At 36.6% G+C, this 23,886-nt stretch overlaps 1 protein-coding gene across 2 annotated transcripts in view; it reads left to right on the plus strand.

Annotated features, from left to right (window-relative positions):
• TBL1XR1 (TBL1X/Y related 1) overlaps window positions 1-23,886 on the plus strand; it is a 74,218-nt gene that overhangs the window by 16,547 nt on the left and 33,785 nt on the right. Inside the window, exon 2 of one of the 2 annotated variants that reach the window (XM_061415470.1) lies at window positions 14,627-14,729. The exons of the other annotated variant lie outside the window; for it this stretch is intronic. Within the exon in view, the coding sequence (XP_061271454.1) occupies window positions 14,672-14,729 (58 nt within the window). The 5' untranslated portion in view covers window positions 14,627-14,671. The remainder of the gene's footprint in view (window positions 1-14,626; window positions 14,730-23,886) is intronic. 2 annotated transcript variants of the gene reach the window in all.

Here is a 23,886-nt window from a genome sequence, read left to right on the forward strand (position 1 = left end):
AGGAAATGTGTAATTTTCACCCCCTCATAATTTTGCTCATAGATTTCATGTTTTATCAAAACTAGAACTTTTGCATGAAGATGTTTACGGCTGTTGAGTACCCTTTTTTGTTGATTAGGTATAAATTTATTGGCTACCTAATGTAATTGTAATATGAACATAACAGATCAAACTGATCATGATTTACATCACGTTTCAATATGAACAGTATTGTGGTGTAAGAGGTCTGTATCCCCAGGGAAACTCTTGAATTTTTCCAAAGAAGGTTAGTACCAATATTGCCATGAAGGAATAAATTTTTATACTAGGAGGTCTCAAGCATTTTTTAGACTTGGTATCTCATTACATTCTTAATTTATTAATGACTCCAGAAAGCTTTTCTTTAAATGGGCTATAGCTGTCAATATATGCTGCATCAGAAATTAAAACTGTGAAATTTTATAGTACCAATGCATCTTAATGTAACAATAACAAACCCATCTATAATATGTTAATATACATAGTATGTCTTACGAAAAATAATTTCCAAGACAAACATTTTCTATGCATTGTCTTAAATGTTTGAAAATCTTTCTCTTAATCTCTGGCTTAGACAGCTGGATTCTCTCATCTGCGTCTGCATTCACAAGATGAGATACATTGTTACAGTTGGAATTTAGGGAAAAATATGGCTTTTTAAAGATAGAGTTGTAAATTTTTAAAATCAAAATAGGACTCATTTTTCAAATAAATTTGGATATTCTCCTTTGATACTATTCCATATCTCAGCAACTGGGTAGTTTCTTAAGGGTTAGTTGCACTACAAGATCTGAAGTTCTGTCAATGAACTTTTTGTATTCTGTCATATTAAAATCTATTTCTCTTGAACTTTGAATGGATTGTTTTCTCATGCATAATTTTATGCTAGTCATTGGGAAAATATTTGTTCACTGAGTTATACAGATCTTCCAAATGTTCATTATACAATATAAAAAACTAGTAATTAACACCTCCACTGATCTCATCACAGAAGTTCTGGAGTCGTATTGGGAAGCTCATGGTGGCTGATAGATTTTCCAAATCCTAATTATCTCTTAAAAGCTTAAGTTTTATTCTTGCCAACAAATATTGTTAGTTGTTTTCTTAAAAGTGACAGTTTCACTTTGTTTGTTTGCAAGAAAATGTCTGCCAAATTCTCAGTCAGAACAACCATACTTTGTCAGTTGTTTTAAGTAAAAACGGTATTCCGTGAAAAAAGTAACTAGTTCGGCTTGTAATTCAGACATTTTCATAGTGTTTTTTCGACAACCATCGTTTTAGTATGCAGCAGAAGTACTGTGTGTGTGCTTTTTATTACAGAGGATATTGCAAAGATGTATTTTGGGTTAAAATTTTAATAAAATTGTTTTTCTTGCTTCATCAAGGAGCCTCTTCAGTGAAGAATTTTTTGTGAGTTTTTTTTTGTTTTGTTTTGTTTTTAACTGTATAGTAGTGAATAGTATAGGGGCTTCCCAGGTGGCTCAGTGGTAAAGAATCTGCCTGCCAGTGCAGGAAATGGAAGAGATGCAAGAAATGCATGTTCGATCCAGGAGCTTGGCAGGCTGCAGTTCATGGGTTGCAGAGAGTCAGACATGACTGAGCGACTGAGCATGCCTCCTTAGAAGCAGGAGATGTGGTTTTGATCCCTTGGGTTGGGAAGATCCCCTGGAAAAGGAAATGGCAACCCACTTCAGTATTCTTGCTTGGGAAATCCCATTGACAGAGGATCCCTGCGGGCTATGGTCCATGGGGTTGCAAAAGAGTCAGACAGGACTTAGCACATAAACCGGAGAAGGCAGTGGCAACCCACTCCAGTAATCTTCTCTTGCCTGGAAAATCCCATGGGCGGAGGAGCCTGGTAGGCTGCAGTTCATGGGGTCACACAGAGTTGGACACAATTGAAGCGATTTAGCAGCAGCAGCAGCATCACCTAAACAACGACAGTGAATAGTATGATAACTGCTAATGCAGTGAAGTGTTAGTACCTTGATTTTTTCTAAGATGTGAGCCATTTTACCAACTATTGGTTTGTAATAGCAGTATAAATATCAATTCAGTGGAAAAGACATATTATTTTATAACAGTATCTTATAATACTAAAAGGAATAATTTTGATCTCTAGGACCCCTTAAAGATCAACCTAGGGGTCTGTAGACCTCACTTTGACACCTAATTTTTATACTAAATAAAATAATAGAGCTTTGTCATGGGTATGACAGAGATAACGAATCTTGTTTTTGGTTTTGAGCACTTTGAACAGTGTTCGCAAGGAAGTACATGTACTATAAAATAGAAAGAAGTACCTTCTAATAAGAGACTATTAAAAGTCTGTGTTTGCCATTGGAGAGTCTACATAACCTGACCAGGTAAGAGTACTTCTAAAGGATGGACAGAGTTTGGTTATGGAGTGATGTTCTTGATTTGTTTCTGCATGGTGTTTTTGTCTGTTTTTTAAACAGAAACTCTTACAGGCTTGTACTACTTTCCATTTTCTCTTAACCTATGAAACTGACCTATGAGATTTTCATGATGAAATCTGTTCCTACTCCTTTTTCAATAAAACTGGAAAGCCTGCCTCAATTCATACATATCAGCAATATCCACTCCATTTTCTTTTGAGTTTTGTCTTCAAGATTTACTAATACCTATGTTGTATTTGTGTGTGTTGAGGGTGTATGTGTGTTATCAGTTTGCTGAGTTTTAAACCTGGTTTTAAAGTCATCTTCACTTGATTTGAACACGCACGTATTGCCTGCCCACTGGGATTAATGCTAACCTCTTTACATTTTTCCCTCTACTTGAACTCTTGATCTGTATCAGTCATACATCTCTGCTACCAGAACAGTCTTCCTCACATTTTTACTACTGTTCTTCCAAAGAATTTACTGAGTATAACCAATCTATGGACACTTGTTTTGATTCACTTAGGGCTTAGCTGTCTTGATTTTACTGACTTAGTCTTTTTTTTTTTCCCCCCAGGAACTAAAGGATATTTCTTATCCAATAAATTGTTTCATAAATACTGTTATAGGTAGTATTTGTTTAAATAACTCAATGAGTTTGTTACACCTGGTACCTTATTCTCTTTATTTTGCCTGTGATATCTCAGTTTTAAGCCAAGTTTCCATTCATTTTGGTAACTGTAGCTTTAGTTTTAGTTGTGTTCCAGTCTTATGGGTCCTTATAACATTTCTGTTCCAAAATCAGAATAGTAAGGTTTATCTTTCTGATGTTGGTTCCCATTCAAATAAACTCAGAGCTTTTCTTGCTAGTGGGAGGGAACTAGGTTCTTAATTTTTATTTTCTTACCTTACTTTAATTTCCAGACTTCCTTCACAGACTGACTGGAATGACCAGTTATTGCTCAGTAGTTGAAAGAGACAAAACACAACTACGGTCTGTCTTCTGTTAACTGTGCGCTTCCCTGGTGGCTCAGACGGTAAAGCGTCCGTCTACAGTGCCGGAGACCCGGGTTCGATCCCTGGGTTGGGAAGATCTCCTGGAGAAGGAAATGGCAATCCATTCCAGTACTATTGCCTGGAAAATCCCCATGGACAGAGGAGCCTGGTGGGCTACAGTCCATGGGGTCGCAAAGAGTAAGACACGACTGAGCGACTTCACTTCCACTTTCTGTTAACTTAGTGTTTTAATTTCTTATCTTTCCTTATTCCCCTGTCAGTGTACCTTGACTATGTTTAGTCAGTCATTTAACACATATTTATTGAGTCCATCCTTGATTCATATCGAACAGCCACTTTTTTATGTTTGGGAAGTTGAAGTCCACAAGTAAATCAAAGTTGACTCATCACATAATACATGCTAGTTGCTAGTTTACTCAGCCCAGAGAGCTTTGCTGAGATTCTTAAAATTGCTTAATTGGGATTCAGAGTTAGTGTTCCCTATCATCAAATCAACTACAAATATTCTGTAAAAACAGTTCCTTGTTTTGTGAAAACCACAAGGTATTGTGGGCTAAACAAAAATGGGTAATGGGTTGGGATTTACATACAGGACAGAGTTTGTAAACACTCCTGGTATAGATGAAGTTGAAACAAATGACAGACATTAGAAGTCTCAGTTATATGGTTACCATTTGCCTAATAAGCGCTATGTGTAGTAAGTACTCAAACATTTCTTAATGAGGTGGACTCATTATTTCCCCTTTTCCTGATTCCTGGAGATGTCCACCTGAGGTCTGTCAGTTTTAAAAACCTTGTAATGCACTCATAAGCCTGTTATAAAATGATTTATTAAAAACCACTATGTCATCTGGTCCCGTGAGCCTGCAGGATTTTTATGTAATATTCTGTACTGTAATACTCAAATCATTGAGGTTTAGCAGAAAAAGAGACTATCCGCTTCACTTCCCTCATTTTCTCGATGAAGGAACAGAGGCCCAGAAGAGTCACATTGTCTAAAATCATAAGGATACCTGAGATCTGACTTCTCTTTCATGTTATTTTTAATTTACATGAGAGCTCTGGATTCCAATGGAAAAGGCAAGGACAAGAAAAGGAGTTTACAAGTTTATCCCTTCTAAGTCATGCTTTAAATTCTTAAGATGCACCAGCTTTGTTGACCATAAATATAACAAAACAAAGCAACAACAGCCAAAAGAAAAAACATAAAAATTGCCTGTAGTTACAGACATTCTTCAGAGATACTGCAGTTTTGCTTCCAGACCATCACAATAAAAGGAGTCATACGATTTTTTTTGGGTTTCCTAGTGCATATAAAAGTTATGTTTACACAGTAGTGTAAAAATAGTGTTTGTAATAAGAGCATTATGTCTTAAAAATAACATACCTTAATTTAAAAAATACTTTTAGTGATAATAAATATTAACCATCATTTGACAGTGCAGGGCTGCCACAAACCTTCAATTTGTTTAGGAAAAAAAAAAGTTAGCCTTTCTGTAAAATACACATATTGCTAGGCACATCCTTAGGAAAATTATCTGAAAGATGCTCGTGTGCCATAATTGGAAGGTAAAAGTCAATGCCAGTACCTGCTAATTTCCCTTCAAAAACTATCTTGTCTGCCTATTTTTTTAAAATTGTATTTGTTTCTCTTGGGGAGAGGGCTGAGAGTGGATACTGTAAACTTTTCACTAGAACATTATATTCAAATTATTAAAGATACCCTTACAATGCTTACATGAAAATGAGATATAGAACTAATTAGCTTAAAAGGATATTTTTTACTTTTTAATAGTATGAATAAAAATTATCTCACGAGATTGTATCTTTAAAAATATAGTTTAAATTTAGCATTTATCTGTCAAGAGTGGTAGAATGTTTGTTTTAAGAAAATTCTTTGCTTCTCTTTGGACTTAGTATATGAAAAGACGTCGTTAAAAGGTTGGGCAAATAAACCGTGGTTGTAGTCCAGGGCTAAGGCTCTATAAAAAGAACATATGCTGCTCTTTGTCATTAATATTTAAGAAATCAGCCAAATAATTAGTTTTTATTGTATAGGGTTTTATATTTTAAGTTTGGTTAGTACTAAAATAAGCTGAGATACACATTGCAGTTAGAGCTTAATGTTTTTTTCTTGAGATTATCTCTCTTTGAATCCTGATTTGTTGTATTTTGCAGTTTTTCAAGAGTAAGTTCTGTAAATATGATTTCATTTAGTCTAATATAATTCTGTGAAATCTTTTAAGCTTTAGCATCGTAAAAGTTTATACACATTTTAAGCTATTTGTCAAAGACTTCAGAGCTAAGTCTTAAAGTACACCTCTTCATTGTACCATATTTTATGTACACAAATGTGTTATTACCTTAGTAGGATTTTAATTATTTTTAAAGAAGTGGGAAATGAAGAATAATGCATTTTGTGTGTGTGTGTGTGCTGTTTGTGAGTGTGTTTCTTGGGAAGTAGGGAGAACAAAGGGGCATTGCGCGGCAGAAGATTATGAAGTGCTGATGTATCCTGTTAATGTCATCAACTTCGACAAATTACAGGACATGTAACTGTTTTTGGCAATTACAGGACAGGATAGATTCCTAAAAATAGAGGCAAATTTTTGAAAAGACAGGCCCTGGCAATCGTGAACATCAGTAATTTAAAAGTCTCCAGTGAATGATCAGAGTTTTACAGAATTTGTGATGTTGGGTGTGTATCAGTTTGCTAGGGCCGCCATAACAAAATACCGCAGACTGAGTGGCTTATAAAACAAGTTTATTTCCTCACAGTTCTGGAAAAGCCCAGGATGAGAGTGCTGGCAGGTTTGGTTTCTCCCGAGGCCTCTCCTTGACTTGCAGGTGGTTGCCTTCTTGCCTCTTCACATGGCCTTTCCTCTGTGCACATGCATTCCTGGTGTCTCTTCCTCATAAAAGGACACTCGTCATGTTGGTTTATATTCACATTATGAAAGATTCCCTCTAATGACTTCACTTTAATGTAATCACCTCTTTAAAGACCTCCTCTTCAAATAAAGTCACTTTCTAAAATCCTGCAGGTTGGGCCTCAGCATAAATTCTAGAGGCACCAATGACGTCACTAATGGGTAAACTAATTTAATTTCTCTCCTCACTCTATTTCATTTCCCCTCCACACACTTTGTGTTGTTAGTTTCATAGTTTGGTATTTTTTGCAGTGTGTCATGGTTTTAATAAGACAGTTTGACAGTTTCCAGTGGGCTTCCCAGGTGGTGCTAGTGGTAAAAAACCCACCTGCCAATGCAGGAGACATAAGAGATGCAGGTTGGATCCCTGGGTTGGGAAGATCCCCTGGAGGAGACCATGGCAACCCACTCCAGTATTCTTGCCTGGAGAATCCCCGTGGACAGAGGAGCCTGGTGGGCTGCAGTCCATAGGGTCGCAGAGTTAGACACGACTACAGCAACCTCGCATGCATGCATGCACGTAGTTTTAACAAGACATTTTGCCAGTTTCATATGATAACCCATTGAGGCAGCGTGCCAGTGGATGAACTGTTACTTTACTCCACAGACAGATTGAGAACTTATACCCAACAAGTTTTGATGCATGATTCTTCATGAGTTTAGAAGCTGTTATTTATATAGCAAAATACTACAATTTGTTTGCTTCTGACTGCAGTGGCTGACTGACTGTTTAGGACTGCCACTGATACCAAGGTCCGTGTAAGCTGTGTAGTGATACCCTGTGGTGTCCATGGGTCCTTGGCAACATATGTCATGCCTTGGAATTAGCATTCTCCTAGAACCTCCTGGTACTAAGAATTTGGTTTCTTTTTATAGTTATTACATTCTTTTACATTATTAATTCTATACTTTTTTTTTCCTTCTCTGAAGAAGGTGTAATATTTGAATGACATTTCTAAATATATAAATCTGTATATTAAAATTTATAGTTGGAATTGTTCTTTTTCTTCCCAGCAACTTGTAAAGTCACACGATCTGGCCACGGTTTACATTGTTTAGCCATGTTTCCAGCATCTGTCATAGTGCCTTACACACTGGAAGTGCTCATTTTACTTTAACTGAGTGAATAAAATAAATGTCAGAAAAATAGTGCTTTAGTGAGTTTTATCCCTATAGGCTTTAGCATGGCCATTGTTGCGATTACTTTTCACTTGCATTACCCCACCCCCACAAATGCATGTAGTCAGCATTTGTTTGGATTGGTTTATCACCCCAAAGTAATATAAGTAGCTGAAAATGTGACCTTCCTGTATGAAGAGAGCAGAACCAGAGGTACCACTTTCCATGAACAGCGAATTGTAATACTATATTCTGGAGCATTTCTGCTGGGATGTCTTTTATTTTACCTCTAGTTTAACACATACGAAGTGGGACTCCCCAGAGGGCTGTGCTGTCTAGGCAGCCCATTTCTGGAAGGTAAGTCTGTCCACTTTCCAATGTGGAAACAATTGGGATTTTAGACACCCACCTTCCCTCCACACCCACCTTCCCTCCACACTCACCCCTTCTACCCTCCGCTTATTTCTCCAAATATAATCCATCACTAACTTCAGGCACTTTCTTGTTGTAAAACATTTCTTGGTTGTCTGCCCTCCTTTGGTTGCAACTGACAAATCTTTTAGATCAGACAATAAAATTCATTTTTGAGTTCTTTAACCAAAATATAGTGGTAAATTGACTTCAGATAGTACTTGATCTAATTGAAAGATAGACATTTAATGTCATAAGGACACAGTTTCTCTTGTTTCTGCGTTGGCCCCCTCCTCTGCCTCTGATATCTCTACTCTGACCTCAGTGATACACATTCATCCCAAGCTTCCCATGGTGCCCTTGTTGCCTGCCCACTCCTCTGAAAGGAGGTTGACTTTATAGAAATCAACACGTCTTCTACTAGTGTTTCACTTTCTGGGAATGATTGAGTTGAGACACATGGGATATGTGGAGGAGTGGTGTCAAACCTAAACCAAAGGTATGATTTGCTGGTTGGCTTAAGCAAATTAAGTACCTTTCTTTGGATCAGGATGTCTGTCCATTTAAACCACAGGGCTGAGAATGGAATAATTCTCCAAATGGAAAGCAGTTGCTGTGTTGTCTTTTCTTGGACAGTGGCTGTGGATTCTACAAGAGGCAAGCCACAGATTTCATCTTGCTAATTACCACCACACCATGTCTCAGCTGCTGAGTTCCAGAAAAGCCTGAATCTTACTTTCTGCTAGATGGACTCCCAGCATATCAGTCACTTGGGTCCCTCTGTGTTATTAACATTTATTTAGAAGGGTATCCTGAAAGTGTCCAAGGTCACACTGTTTGACAGTTATTTGTTATTTTAACATCAGAGTTCTTGTAGCAGCTTTTAATATTGTTGCTCTTTTTTCTACTAATAGCTATGACCAGTATTTGTAGATACTGTGTATAAAGATACAGTTTCTGTTTTGTCACAATCTCCATAATGTTCAGTATTATTTTAAAATGTTTCTAATGTTATGGCTGGCCAGGGTGTTTTTGTTGCTGTTGTTTATAATTGGTTACCTTGAATATTTTAACTAATGTTTCAGCTGGAGGGATCTTGAATTGGTTCAGTCTTTTGAGTGGATCTAATTTGTTGGTATTCATTAAGAATCAATATAGCTATTTATCTTTTCCCTTTGGTCCAGTAATTTAGGGACTTTTCCTGATCTTGAGGACTATTCATAAATGCACAGCTACCAAAAGAAATGGATGAAGAAACAACTTGAAGCATAAATATTGTTATAGGAGTCTTAGAATAATTTAAAATCATCTAAATGTTGAGCAAATCAAAAATGAAACTAATGTGTCTGCCATGGGATAATATGCCACCACTGTACATTTCGGTTTTTGATTTTTTCTCCTAATATCAATTTTTATTTGTTTGGCTGTGGCACTCGATCTTTGTTGCGGGATCTTTAGTTGTGGCATATGTGATCTAGTTCCCCAACCAGGAATTAAACCGATCTCTTGAATCAGGAGTGCAGTCTTAGCCACTGGACCTCCAAGAAAGTCCTACCACTACATTTTGAACTAAATTATTTTTCTAAGATTAGGACATTTTGATTGTGCATTTGAATTTAGAGCCTGCAAGAAGTTTTCAGACCTCTAAATAATGTGTTGTGAGTATGAGATTTCAGAAAAGCTTTTAATTTTTTTTTCTTTGTCCATAGCTTTCGTTATTTTTTCAATCTTGTAGATTTAAAATAGTGTGATTTAGGATCATAGTTGGACTCTGATATGCTCTAGATATGGTATCAGAAAAGAATGTCATGTCTGTTCTGTTTGAGGCCAGAGGCAGAAATGTGGTACCAGATCTGGAAGAACAAATGAGATGGTTTAAATATTTGGAGCAGTTATCCAGTGTGTGAATGCTGAACTCAGTTTTGTGATGCTGAAAATACCATGTATATTTATATTTATTGAAGCAATTATACCTGACTTACATCAACAGCCCTGTTTTTGTAATACTTGATAGATTTTTGTCTGTGAAGCCTTAAAGTAAAATAGTTCATACTAAACATTAGAGTGTTTAGTGTAGTTTTACATATAAACATTCAGCTAAATGTTAGTTAAGATTGTAGTTTTTGTTTTTACTCTGGCTGCTTTAATACAGCTGTGGGCTTGAATTAAGTAATTTCATTGCCCATAACTGATGGAGGTTTGAATAAAAGCTTTTATGATTTTACAAGCTGTTTCTGAGAGTTAAGAAAGTACAGAGATATTTAATATATATATGTATATATATGTGTGTGTGTGTGTGTGTGTTTTTAGAACTAGGTCATTTACTTTTTAGGGCTAAGTATGATCAGGCAGAATATACAAATAGGTGTTTTGTGATTTTAGGAAGTGCTTATTTTGGATGTCTAGTTTAATAGTCTATCAGCTCCTTGAGGCAGAACTTCTTTTATACATTGGTACCTCTACCAGACGTGATATCGAGGCCCATACCTGTTTTGTACAGGGTAGATTGGATGTGTGTCTTACTGTTATCTTGTGACCTTGTTTAAAGATAGATGTTCTGAAAGATACCACAGTGGAAGAGGTATGGCAGGAAGGTTTTTGTGTGCCTTCTGAAGATCGGTTGTGGCTAGTCTCTGCGTATCTGGTCTTCACTTGGGGCAGGTGAAGACTACAGCATAGATGTGTAAACAAACAAATCAAAATGGACCTGTTCTGTAAAGCTGCAGTGAGTCCACTACTGAAGTGGTGGCATTTTCTCTAATTTTTGTTCTCTGGCATCCAGGTTTTTTAGGTGTTTTGAAAGTGAAAACTGAAGCTTTCACTCAGGAAATGTCTTAACGTTGTCTTGTTTGTTTTTAACGTCTAGTATTTCCTGTTCTTTTCAGGTGTCCTTCTGATGTTAGAATTTAAACAGACTAATTTCATACTGAACCTTATTCTAGAATTGAGTGTCTTTATTTTATTTTTTTTTGAATTGAGTGTCTTTATAAGAGGATAAACTCAGGTCTAAAGAGCCTGTGTAGTTTCATTGCTATGACTGAAACTTTTAATACAGAGTTGTATTAACTTCACTGTTTTTTTTTTTTTTTAAGGCCACATTTGTTTCTATGTTTCTCGTAACTGGAAAACTGTCCATCCTGCAAGGCTTGGGACAGCTTTATTTCATGTGTCTATTCCTAGGTCTTTGTTGTTCAGTCTCTCAGTCATGTCTGACTGTGACCCCATGGACTGCAGCACTCCAGGCTTCCCCATCCTTCACCAACTCCCAGAGCTTGCTCAAACATGTCCATTGAGTCAGTGGTACCATCCAACCATCTCATCCTCTGTCGTCCCCTTCTCCTGCCTTAGCTCTAATGGCAACCCACTCCAGTACTCTTGCCTAGAAAATCCCATGGATGGAGTAGCCTGCTACAGGTTACTCCATCCATGGGGTTGCAGAGTCAGACGCGACTGTGTGACTTCACTTCACTTCACTTGTCTGCCCTAGGGGTATGTTTGGTATAAGTGAAAACAGTGATCTTTCTCTCTGAAAGTATGAGCTAGCTGAAGTAAAACTAAAGCTAGAGTAACCCTTTTAAAATTTGAAAAGTTTACCCCTTTCTCTTAAAAAATTTACTTTTGGTTACAGGAACTAATACAGTACTATGATCAATATAATAAACCCATTCACAGCAATTTGAACAGACAAGAACTCTCCTCTTCATGTTTGGTATTTCTTGTTGACTTTAAAAAAGTATGCCACCAACATGTATTTATTATGAGAGTTTTTACAGACAATAATTTATATAATTTTGACTTGTGTTTTTCTTTGCCCTGAGATACATTAAATGATACAGAAGCACTACTGATAACTGCTTTAATTTGAGACATTTTGGTGACCTTTGTGTATCGGAATCAGCCATTTAAAAAAATTTGTACTTCTTAGGTACTTCAGTTCTATTATTCATTATTTGAAAATTAGACTGAATGATATTTTAGAGGAAAAGAATACTCTTTATTTTCTTCATTAGTTGTTTCACTAGGATTCCACCTGATTGAACTCATTTTGGGAGATCCTCTTCATCAATCAGTGAGTGACTCAGTGTTTCCCTGACAGATGTCCATGGTTGGTCAAGTTGTGACTTAATGCCTGCCATATAATGGGTATTATATGTAATCATATAATGGGTGTGGTGGTTTTATTTTTTAAATCATTCAGTCACCAGGCTTTCAGGATTGACTCTTGTGTTACACCTACTTTGTGTTCCAAGCACATTGTTACCCATTCCTGTGGGTCAGGGTCTCCTCCAGAGCTCAGATCCTCCTGTGTACCACAGGGGCCTCTGGATGAGGTGTCCTGAGCTAGTCATCAGAGGAGTGTTCACCTGTATCATTCTGTTCAGTGTGGCGTGTATAGATGATCACATTCAGGCGATGAAATGGGAAGAGGTGCCTTCTTCCTCACATGAGGATGGTATTTACTTTTCTTCCATGGCTTCTCATTTCAGTAAATGAAGTACTGCGTGTCCAGATGTCCTAAAAGAAACCTTTGCTTCTTCTCTTTTCCTGAGCTCTGTATCAAGTCCCCCACCCTTTAGTCTGCTTTGCTTTGCTAAGTCACTTCAGTCGTGTCCGACTCTGTGCGACCCCATAGACGGCAGCCCACCAGGCTCCCCCGTCCCTGGGATTCTCCAGGCAAGAACACTGGAGTGGGTTGCCCTTTCCTTCTCCAATGCATGATAGTGAAAGTGAAGTCGTGTCCGACCCTCAGCGACCCCATGGACTGCAGCCTACCAAGCTCCTCCATCCATGGGATTTTCCAGGCAACAGTACTGGAGTGGGGTGCCATGGCCTTCTCCATGAGTCTGCTACTTCCTAAGTATCTTTGGAATCCTAGTATTCTCGGGGTTCCCCTCAACTCCAGTGCCCCCGTCCAGGTTTCAGTCTTCTCTTAGGTGACTCCAGCACCTTCCTAACTTGGCCCCCTCTCCTCAGTCCAGTTTCCTTCTAGTTTTCATTTTAGAATTCAGGATGGTCTTTTAAAAATGTAAATCATACCACTTCCCTGCGTTTTCTGCTTTTTACTTCCTTGTTTTCTCGAAAGTGATTCCTTCAAGGCTCCTCTCAAGCCTCACTTCATTTTGTTTCTTTTTCTTCACCCAGCCCTTCCAGTGACTGTTAACTGCTCACTGAGTTGCTTCGGTTCTTTTCCTTCCTCCCCAGATATTCATGTTCTCACTCTCCTGTCTGTCCTTTAGGTCTGAGCACTGAAGACACTTCCTTTGAGATGTATTCCCAGACCACTGCATTTGGTTGGGGCTTCCTCTGTGTGTGTTCACTGGGGGAATTGTTACTACCCCCTTGTTTGTCTTCCTTTGTTTCTGAGATAAGCTTGATGAGTGTTCAGTCACCAGGTTTTCCAGATCTACAGCAGTAGCAGTTCCTATTGTATAGAAGCCTGCTCAGTTCTTATTAATCTGAGAGGTTTAAATATATTGTTACCCTGCATTATAAGAGATGAATGATGTGGTAGGACAGTCAGCACAGGCCTGGGGTTACCCTGGTGGCTCAGACAGTAAAGCGTCTGCCTGCAATGCTGGAGACCCGGGTTCAATCCCTGGGTCGGAAGATCCCCTGGAGAAGGAAATGGTAACCCACTGCAGTACTCTTGCCTGGAAAATTCCATGGACTGAGGAGCCTGGTAGGCTACAGTCCATGGGTTCACAAAGAGTCGGACACGACTGAGTGACTTCACTTTCTTTCTTTCTTATACTGAATAGATGTCAGCGTATCCTTTTTTAAACAAGGAACCGAGAAGCTGGTCTGTGGGCCATGTCCAGCCCACTGACCTTTTATAAGGACCACAAACTAAGAAAGGGTTTTGATTTTTTGAGTGCTGAAAAAGAAATCAAAAGAAAAATATTTTATGACATCAGAGTGTCATATGAAATTCACATATTAGTGTTGATAAGTTGTTTTATTGGAACATGGCCACACTCAGTCATTCGTGTGTCATTGCTGCTCTTGCACTACAACTGCAGATGAGTAGTTGTGACACTGACTATATGACTGGCAAAGCCTAACATATTTACTGTTGGGCACCGTACAGAAAAGTTTACTTTAAATCCTTTCTGTGGCATGAGAACAGTTATGTATAATTAGGATATATTTAAGCTATATGTCAGTTTCCCTCTTTCCCTCCTCCTGAGAATTTTGAGTTTTCAGAACTGTACTCCAACCTCTCTGCCTTATGCATACCTAGAGCTTTTTGAAACTTGAACATTGCAGATTAGATGTTGAGAAAATAGAGACTTAATCCTACTAAATTTTGTAAACAAAACCAGCATGGATGGCTGGTCCCCAATCCCATAGTCTGAAGTCAGTCTTTTCCTATATGATTCATTTTCTGATCCTTAAAATAAACTCTTTTTTACAGTTAAGGAGAAAAGAGGAACAACTTTTTATGCTATTTGATATAATTATTAAATATGATACTGGAGGCCCTTTTGTAAATTTTTAATCCTTTTTAACCAATATGTTGCAGAAAAAGAGACCCAGCTGTGTTTTGGTTGTATAATCTTCTACTAACTATTGGAAGTATCTTTATTTGTTAGGATTTATTATTAGGCAATATCAAAACCTTCATTTTACATTATTTAATAAAATCAAATGGTTTTTACAACATTGTTTACATTTTGTTTAAAAATATTTTATTGAGAAAATACTTAATTAACTTTGTTTTATTTTTAGGGTTATATCCTGTGTTGTGACCTCATGGTTTAAGTGGGAATAAAGATGAGTATAAGCAGTGATGAGGTCAACTTCTTGGTATATAGATACTTGCAAGAGTCAGGTGAGTACATTCATAAAGTAAATAGGCCTCAAATTATTTTAATATCCTAAAAATAACCTTTTATGCATTTGAAATTTGTACCAGTCCAAACTGTTGAACTTTGTATGTTTCCTTAATGTCTGGACTGCCATTTTAAAGCTATGTGTTACTGCATGGTTTAACTCTCTGACTCTTTCAAATATGTTGGAATCATCTCAGGCAAATATTTGTAACAAGTGGTTTGGCTTTCACTGTTCAAAGATCATTTTTATAATTTGTAATGAAGTGAGATTATTGCAAACGGTTGGTAGGAACATATAAATTCTCAGATGCCATCAGTTTGATAATGTATATTCATAATTCTCAGCTTAATGTTACTGGTCCTAGTTGCAATAAGCATTTCAAAAGCTATATTTGCTTTTTCATAATGCTTTTGGCTCATCCCAGTTGGTTAAGTGTATCTTTGACCTGAATCTTAATAATGTATTTCATCGGGAGCTGATTAGTAAATATAAATCACTGAAAGTTATTTGTTATAAATATTAAGTTAGTCAGTGATCTCCCAAGTTTTCTAGACAGATTAAGAGGTGTTATCCTAAAAAAGAAGGAATATCGCAAGGGAAAATGTAGGCTGGATTAAGGGGAAAAAATAAAAACTAGAAGAGGGAAAAACTTGGGTTGGATGGAACGTAAGATGGTGGAAAAGATTGACTGCAGTGGAAAGTTAGATTGTTAACATGAGGTTGAATCATTTGGTGGTTGAAAATGTTGGAGTGTGAATTTTAGGAATTATAACTTAAAGTTATTGGGATGTTAATTAAGGTAAAGTTTGGTATAAAAAGATAATTTTGGTTTAGTCACTTTTTGGGGGAGAGGAGTGAAAGGAATAGAGTAGGATATTGAGCCTTCAATTTTGACTTGAAACTCCAGTTATTCTTCTTCCAGGGCTTAGTTAGTTGTCCTTTTCTTAGGCAGATAATTTAAACAAGGCCTTAGATTTTAGATCATCTGCTTACTGAGATACTCCCAGCTGCATTCCAGTTCTGAGCTTTTCTCTTGGGTGGGAATTTTCTATTCCCAGGCAACATCACTACTCCTCTCTGGCTTCAAACAGCTGAGAAAATTATATCCAACAAGGGCCGGGAGGGAAAAAGAAGAAAATAAAGTAACCAAGAATGCAGGATAACTTGTTATGAAGCTTTGAAATGGATAGATCTTGTTTTGTTTTGTTTTCAGTTGGTATACTGGCAGATCCAAAGAGAAAATCTGTAGAATATTTTGCGTAAGATATAATGATTATTAATAAAGTAGAAAAGGTAGTGACCCATGGGCTGTAGCACATACGCTCACATTTGGATATTGTTATATAGTACTTTAGACGATAGCAGAAAGAAGTTATTGAGGCAGAACAAACTCTGCTTTTTCTGCCTTTGAATTCAACCACCAGTTAAGTCAGAGCTTTGAGGCATTAGACACTAAAGTGAAAAATAGTGTGAAGGATCAGTGGATGAGAAATACAGATGATGTTTTATATCGCTGCAGGAAAATATAGCAAGTAAAAGGGACAGTAAAATAATAATCTGGGTTAATTTATGAAAGTGTCCAGTGATTTTATCAAAAGTCCTAAAATTGCTTATGTTCTCAGAAAAAAATGCTTCTAAATTTTATGTTTTAAGGTATTTTATGTTGCAGTAAACGTAAAGCAAAAATGATATTTTTTTAAAATACCTTGTATGGTAGACTAATATTTATCATATTAAATCCTATGTAATTGTTAACTGTGTTCTTAGTTGTGCTTTGTGTATTCTTTACAAAACTGTATACGGTGTACTGGTGATGAAGTATGATGTTAAGCCACATGTCTAAAATGTGAACACCAGTCCCTTTATAAAATTGGTAACTTTCTATTTACATTATGAATTTATAGGGGAAAATCAGACTACACTGATGACATTTTGACTTGACAGTTTTTCTAGAAAGGCAGCTTGCAATAAATTTAAGAACCACCTATAACCAGCATTCTGAAGTTTGATCCTCTGACCACCTGCATCACTATCACTTAAGAGAACTAGGAGTGGGCCCCAGAATTTGCATTTTACAGATGTTCCAAGTGGTTCTTAGGCTCAATTAATGATGGATCTGTACTAGTCGTAGGATAATTAGAACTTGACAAGAAGGTGTTATATATTCACAGTATCTTGAGATCCATCTCCTGAGGTAATAAAATCACTTAACTTGTTTTAATCTTAAATACTTCATATACTATGTGGTAAATCTCCTATTATGACTATTATCAGTACTAGAAAATATTACCTGTAAAAGTCCCCCCCCCCCCCCACCCCCGGTTACATAACTTCTCAGAGCTCCCATTTTCTCATTTATAAAATTTGTTAGTAATACTTGCTGAAAAGGAACTACAGCATGGTATTCAGCCTCAAATGTTTTATAAACTTCTGTCTGAAATAAGCCATCCTTCCTTATTTGTTAAAACCAATTAAGAGAAAAATTTATTGTAGTATAGTTTTATTCTGCTGGAACCTTCTATCTTTCTCATTTAAATCTCTGGAAAATTCACCCTGAGCATATTACTTTGATCATTATCATTTTGCGATGTTATGAACTAGACTTTTCATATTTAACAAATATTTCCTGGGGAATAAAATTTGTTTTTTTTTCTTTTTGGATTTGACATGTAGTGCTACAATTAATGATTGATTTGATTCAGTGTGTTCCTTTAATTAGCATTTACCCAAGGACATTAATAACTTGATCACCTTAATAACTTATATTTAGCAATGGTAGGTAGAATAAATACTAATATTATAGTTGGTTGTATACAAGAGAAACTGATGCAGGGTTAGTTTTAGAGGAGCTAAGCTGCTTTGCATCTTTTAAATTTTCTCCCCCTCCCCTCACTCCTGCCCGCTTTGTGTCACTTGACTCTCCTGTAGTTGTTTATTTTTTTCTAACGAAATTGTTCCAGGCAATTATTTGTGAACTTTGTGGCACTCGTTTTTCTTGTTGCTTTGTATAAGATGAAATTTTGCTTGAATTGTGTATTTGGTTTAGGGGAGAATTCTTGGTTCTAGATTTTATTGTCATCTATTACATGTTTAGGAGCTCATAGATGAACCTGTGTTGAACACTATGAAACAGTTGCATTTTATGATTGAAAACTAACTGGAAAATGCAGAAACAACATGTCCTTATTACTGAATAATTTTCTAGATTGTGATTCTGAATACTGTTATTTTTAAAAATCCTCATGTTTTTAGAACTGAGATTCATCTTGCCATATAGTCTCCATTTATGAGAAGGTGATGATATATGTAGGCTTAAAGCATTCACTTCATGAAAGATCTTGTCTCTCCTGCACCCCACTTCACTCTTGTACTCTTTTCAAAAGGATATTGCTTCTCCCAGGAAATAGGCCTTGCACCACACCACTTCTTACATGATGCTTGCTTAAAATGTTACATTTGTTTATAAGGTCATGCATCAAACACACACTTAATTTGGAAATCTAAACATGATCATAATGATCATAGTGGGCACAAAGTAGCCAGAATGTTTATGTATAACTTTATGGTTCTGACCTGTAATACCCAACAGCCCATTCGTTTGTCTTTTTCATTCATTGGTTTTTGTATTAACCTCTCCAATGGCCAGTAGAGTATCAGCAGTTAAATGATAGTGTAGTTTCTCTTAACTCAGATAAAGGTAACTGGGCTAGATAAACACTGCTTCTTACATATCCTCCGCTGGTGCTATTTATAAACAGATTTTAACAGCAGGCTGGAAGGAGTTTAGATTAAATGGCTATCAGTAATGTGCCTTTCACCATGAAGAAATGGAGAGGAAAGGTCAGCATCTGATATTGCCACCATGAGTCTTGTCTTTCAGTTTTTGTGAGTACATGGTCAGTTACAAAACTGCAAGTAGGTACATAGTTTTGTTGTATAATAAAATATGCAGTGGCATTAATTTGATACATACAGTTGTTGTACACATGACTAATGAACAATAAATAGCAAGCAGCTGTCATAAATGCTGATAATTAACTATACTTTTATCCAAATCACTTTTTCTCCTCTTTTTGTAAACTGAATAACTATTTTTTTTGCTGATAAAGGAAATTCCTGTTACACATTCCGACTGACAAACTTGTTAGAAGACAAAGGTCCTTTAATGGTTGCCAAACAGAGAACTTGTTCAATCTTAATAGTAATCTTTTTGTTTTTTTAGGAATAACCAGCGTAGTAAGCATATAAGGAAACGTATAAATTGCTGATGGCTTCATAAACTTGTACAGTTTTTTTGAAAAGCAGTTTGGCAGTCATGAACTTCCGTTGAAGTGCTGATGTCCCCTTCAACTTTTGAGGGAATCCATCCTAAAGAAAAAAAAATATATACATGGCAAAAGCCTATACACATAGATATTTGAAGTAAGAGTCTTTTAAAGAGTGAACATTGGAAAATCCAAATGTCCAGCCATGGGGTGGATAATTTACTAGCTGGTACATTTATTGGATGAATATTATAATAAAATTATTTCAGAAAATATAATTCATATAAAATATTCAGATATATATATATATATATAAAGGGCAAAATTAGGGCACAAAACTGCATAGCCAGTGTATTGTGCTGGACAAAAGGAAATAAAATATTTTAACAGTTGTATTTGGGTTTTGGTATTGTAATTTTTTTTCTTCACTCCTTTCTTCCTTTCCTTTTTTTATTTTTTTAAATAAGTGTTAGGTCCATCTAACTTTTCAACATACAAGGTCCCATGTAGCATTTTTTTCTCTACTTCTTTTTACCTTTTCTAAAACCTTCACTCATTTAAATATGGAACTTTTTGTACTAAACAAAATTCTGGGTCTATAGGATAGAATTGGAAACAGATTTGGGGTCAAGAGGGTATGTGGTGATGGAAGCAGGGTTATAATTTTCTGGGCTTTTCTGACCTGAGGCTGAGAAGAGGGCCTTGTGTAAGTCAGATTTTACTTCCATATAGGGCACTGTATCGTGTTAGTAGTTAAGCTTTGCCTCCCACCTCACCGCCACTCCCCCGCCGCCCCCGGCCCTGTTCAGATACCCTACACCATAACCATATTCAGAGCCCTTTTTCATGCTCGTATACCCTCCATTTGCAAAGTAGAGTTGACAGGCTCTGAAAGACTTGACTTCCCTTTGAGGAAACCATCCCTGTCATCCCAAGAGAGGTCACTCCTGAAACAAGCCATATGTAGAAAATGGTTGTCTTGTGATCTCATTTCTTACGTGGGACAGTGCGTGGCCTCAGAAGTAACCGCACACAGACCCCCGTACCACTGCCGGTCCCGACCACTGAATATCCTTGAATTACTGCATACTGAACTTTGCCTTACTCCTCTCTGGATTTCCTTTTCTATCTCCCAGATTTTAATCCCTCTAGTGAATGTGTAGAATACTTGATTGTAGAGAATTTATACAAAGTATTATTTATATCAGCTTTGCTTTGACTCCTAGAAAGAAGGGATGCTATATTAGGCAAGCAGGCTAGACTTAAGCATTTCACAGACTGTGAGTTGATGCCTTTTGCCTTTTACTATGTGGATCAAAAGCTGTCCCTGAAAAAGTATTGCCTGCATATATATTTACAGATAAATGCAAATATATTTTGGCATAACCCTGGTTCAAGTTTTAGTTTTTCAAGGGAGATTTAAGTCATATGTTTTCTCTGGATTCATAGATTTCCTGATGTGCCAAGATAAATTATAGTAGAATTGCATTCTGATTTAACAAATGTTTATTGAACACTAGTAAAATTAGGTGACATCTAGTTTCCTAAAATTGAAAGATTACTAGACATTAACCCCATCTTCAGACATCCCAGTTGTATTAATCATACATATACACACAACCCGTAGAATGCTACACATACACAAATTAGAGGATTAGTATAGAAGAGAAATACCAATCCTGGAGCAGCAGGAGGAAGGACTTCACCTCTATTCACATAGGTGAAAAGTGCGTGGGAACACATAAAGCCCAAAGGCATGAGATAGCACAGTATATTCTAGGTCTTGGTTGAAGTGGGGAGATAAGCCTGGAGAGATGAGTAGGGTAAAGATTGCAAAAGTTACTGTGTGTCACACTTAGAGAATTTGACCTTGATTATGAAGGCCAAAAGGATTGTTGAAAGTACTCAAGTAAGGAGTGGTATGATCATTTTTTGTTTCACAAGTAGTCTTCTAGCCATAGTGTTGCAAGTGTACTTAACTGGGGAAGAGAGGAAAGGAACTTACGACAGCAGTGGTCCAGGTAAAGGATGATGGGGGACTAAAATCCAGGTGTGGGCACACAAGGAAAGCTGATGACAGACCAGAGACGGAGAGTTGATAGGGTTTGGCGAATGGTGGAATGCCAGGGGCTGACGGGAAGTGAGGAGGACCTGAGGTGTAGCATGGCAAGATGAAAAGTTTCTAAGGAAGAAGTTGTTTTAGGGAGGGGAAGAAGAGGAGTAGTTTTGAACATAATTTTAAGCTGCTTTGTAATGCTGTAACTAGAAATTTAAAAAAAGTTACTGTTCAATTCAGCATGTGTTTAAGAAGAGCATTTTAAGTATGGACCTCCTTTAGGGCAAATATATATTAACGATAAGTGCCGAAACACTATTAAGGATGACTTTAGGGTTGTTTTCTTGCTATTTGAGAAGATCATAAGTGCATATGTAATACCTAAGGATAACAGAGAGCACCTGGTCTCACACAAAAAAATTCAGAACATAGGCAACATTCCAGTTAAAAATTGACATTGTTCTACGTGCAGCTTTTAGGATATTCTTGGACATAATCTTGAACTTTGTCATCTAATTAAACAGAGTCTAAATGTAATTAATAATTATTTAAATTGTACTCAGAAATTGGAGTACAGAAGTCATAGACTTTGCTGCAGTTTAGAAGGCTTTGGAAAATCAAAGTATCTTGCTTTTTAATAAAATGTCTTACTGTCTCAAGTGCTACTGATGCCACTTTCTAATACCCTGAAACGAAATAAGAATAATGATGCAGTCTTTTATGTTTTGTTGATATGCAGGAGCTCACTCTGCCTTAGCTTTATCCTTGACCCTGTTCTAACTGTTCAGTAGGATGGGGGGAATGCAGTGGTTATGGCCATGGTCCCGGAATAAATCTATTTTCTTTGTGTTTTCTCATCTGCTAAGATGAGAAATTAGTGCATGATACAGGCCCTCTGTAAGTGATATCGTCTATCTTGCAGCCTTCTACCCCAAGCCACTTGGTTGTTTAGCTTTTTTTCCCCCTTTCTGTTATATGATTTACTGCAGAATTTATTTGGGGAGGGTTATGAAATTGAGAACAGGGGTCTCCAGCCTCACTGCTTCTGGATTTCACTGCCATTATCTCATAACCTTTCTCCCCAGTCCTTCCTAGTCTTTTTTCTCAGTTTCCTATCCTGGTGATCTGGGATCTGCTCATACTCAAGTAGTTCTGGGTTTCCTGATAGGGACAGAGCAAAACGGTGCTTTTTTCATTTGTATTTTTTGTGCCTTCCTTGTGAGCTCAGATTAAGTTGCAGATTATAAATGCTTTTTTAATAATGATCTTGTCTATGGGTGAAATCAAGAAGTCAAAATTCAAGACTTATAGCATTTTCTTTTTAAGCATTTTTTTTTTTTTTAACTTTACAATATTATATTGATTTTGCCATACATCAACATGAATCTGCCACGGGTGTACACGTGTTTCCAATCCTGAACCCCACTCCCACCTCCCTCCCCGTACCATCCCTCTGGGTCATCCCAGTGCACCAGCCCCAACCATCCGGTATCCTGCATCGAACCTGGACTAGCGATTCGTTTCTTATATGATATTATACATGTTTCAATGCCATTCTCCCAAATCATCCCACCCTCTCCCTCTCCCACAGAGTCCAAAACACCAATACACTATACTAACGCATATATATGGAATTTAGAAAGATGGTAACGATTCTTACTTCTCACTATGGGTAGTTACAGAAATGGTTGGGTATCCCAAAGAGGTAAGGAAGGGACAGCCCTAAGGAAAATCAACTTAGGTGTACTATGACTCTCTGTTAACCAATTAAAGTAGCCTCTAGCCACATGCTCTTTGTGAGCCCACAGTATTTTATGACAGACTGTTCATAAGTGCCACAAGGAGTCTGAGAGTGCAAGCACAAAACAAAACAAAAAAAAGTGGACTAAGCACTAAACATCTAAGGATAGACAGGCTTGACAACGTGTTACATGGATTAAATTAGTTTAATCAAGACCCGAGTAAGCCCGTGTTCATTTACCTTATTTAACATTCTGTACAGATGTATAATTTAATTGAATTATTTAACGTTAATGATAGTTACTAGTTAAGCTCTGATGGATATGTTGGTAAAGAGAATAACCACCCTCAGTCTGTCAGTTTACTAGAATTTTACTTTTGGATTTGGACTTGACTTTCATAAAAAGCAAGAGTGACTTAAATTTTATTTAAAATTAGACTTTTGTTATGTGAATATTTTGGTTTGAGTATTTCAAATTAAAATCAAAGAGTTGTTGATGGACATACAATTTGGATTTTCACTTGTCAGCTGTTCTTTTTCTAAAGCTTCCATTTAGATGGGTTATTACTAAGTAGCAAAAAATTAGTAACTTTTTTTAGTATTTAATCATATATATAATGAAAGTTAAGCTTGAAAATTATTTTTCATTATTAAATTACAGTTTTCATTCCTTATGTTTTAGTTTGCTTTTTATTTCCTAAGTAGTTTTTTAAAATAGCCTACAAAATAAGAATTACAAGATGTATGATGATTTATATACAGAAATTTTAATTTAAAATTTAATCTTAAATTTTAATACAAAATTTATACTACAGAAATATTAACTGTCATTTAATTTATCTTGAGTGAAGCATTTAAGTCACATGACTTAGAAAGGCTTTTCCCCAACTTTAAAGTTTAATACTGTTTGTTGAGGAAAATTACGTTATGTGCTACGGTTATATAATTAAAGTGAAGAGGAAAATACATGAAGGTTATGGATTTTGATACTTCTTTTGTTTAAAAACATATTTGACCTTAGCTAACAGTCTGGGATTTCAAATGGGTGTCAGGTGGATTTGAAAGATTACAGAAGTCTTTCCTTTGTGTTACA

This window comes from Bos javanicus, chromosome 1, assembly GCF_032452875.1.
Source record: "Bos javanicus breed banteng chromosome 1, ARS-OSU_banteng_1.0, whole genome shotgun sequence".
In the NCBI taxonomy this organism is placed as follows: domain Eukaryota; kingdom Metazoa; phylum Chordata; class Mammalia; order Artiodactyla; family Bovidae; genus Bos; species Bos javanicus.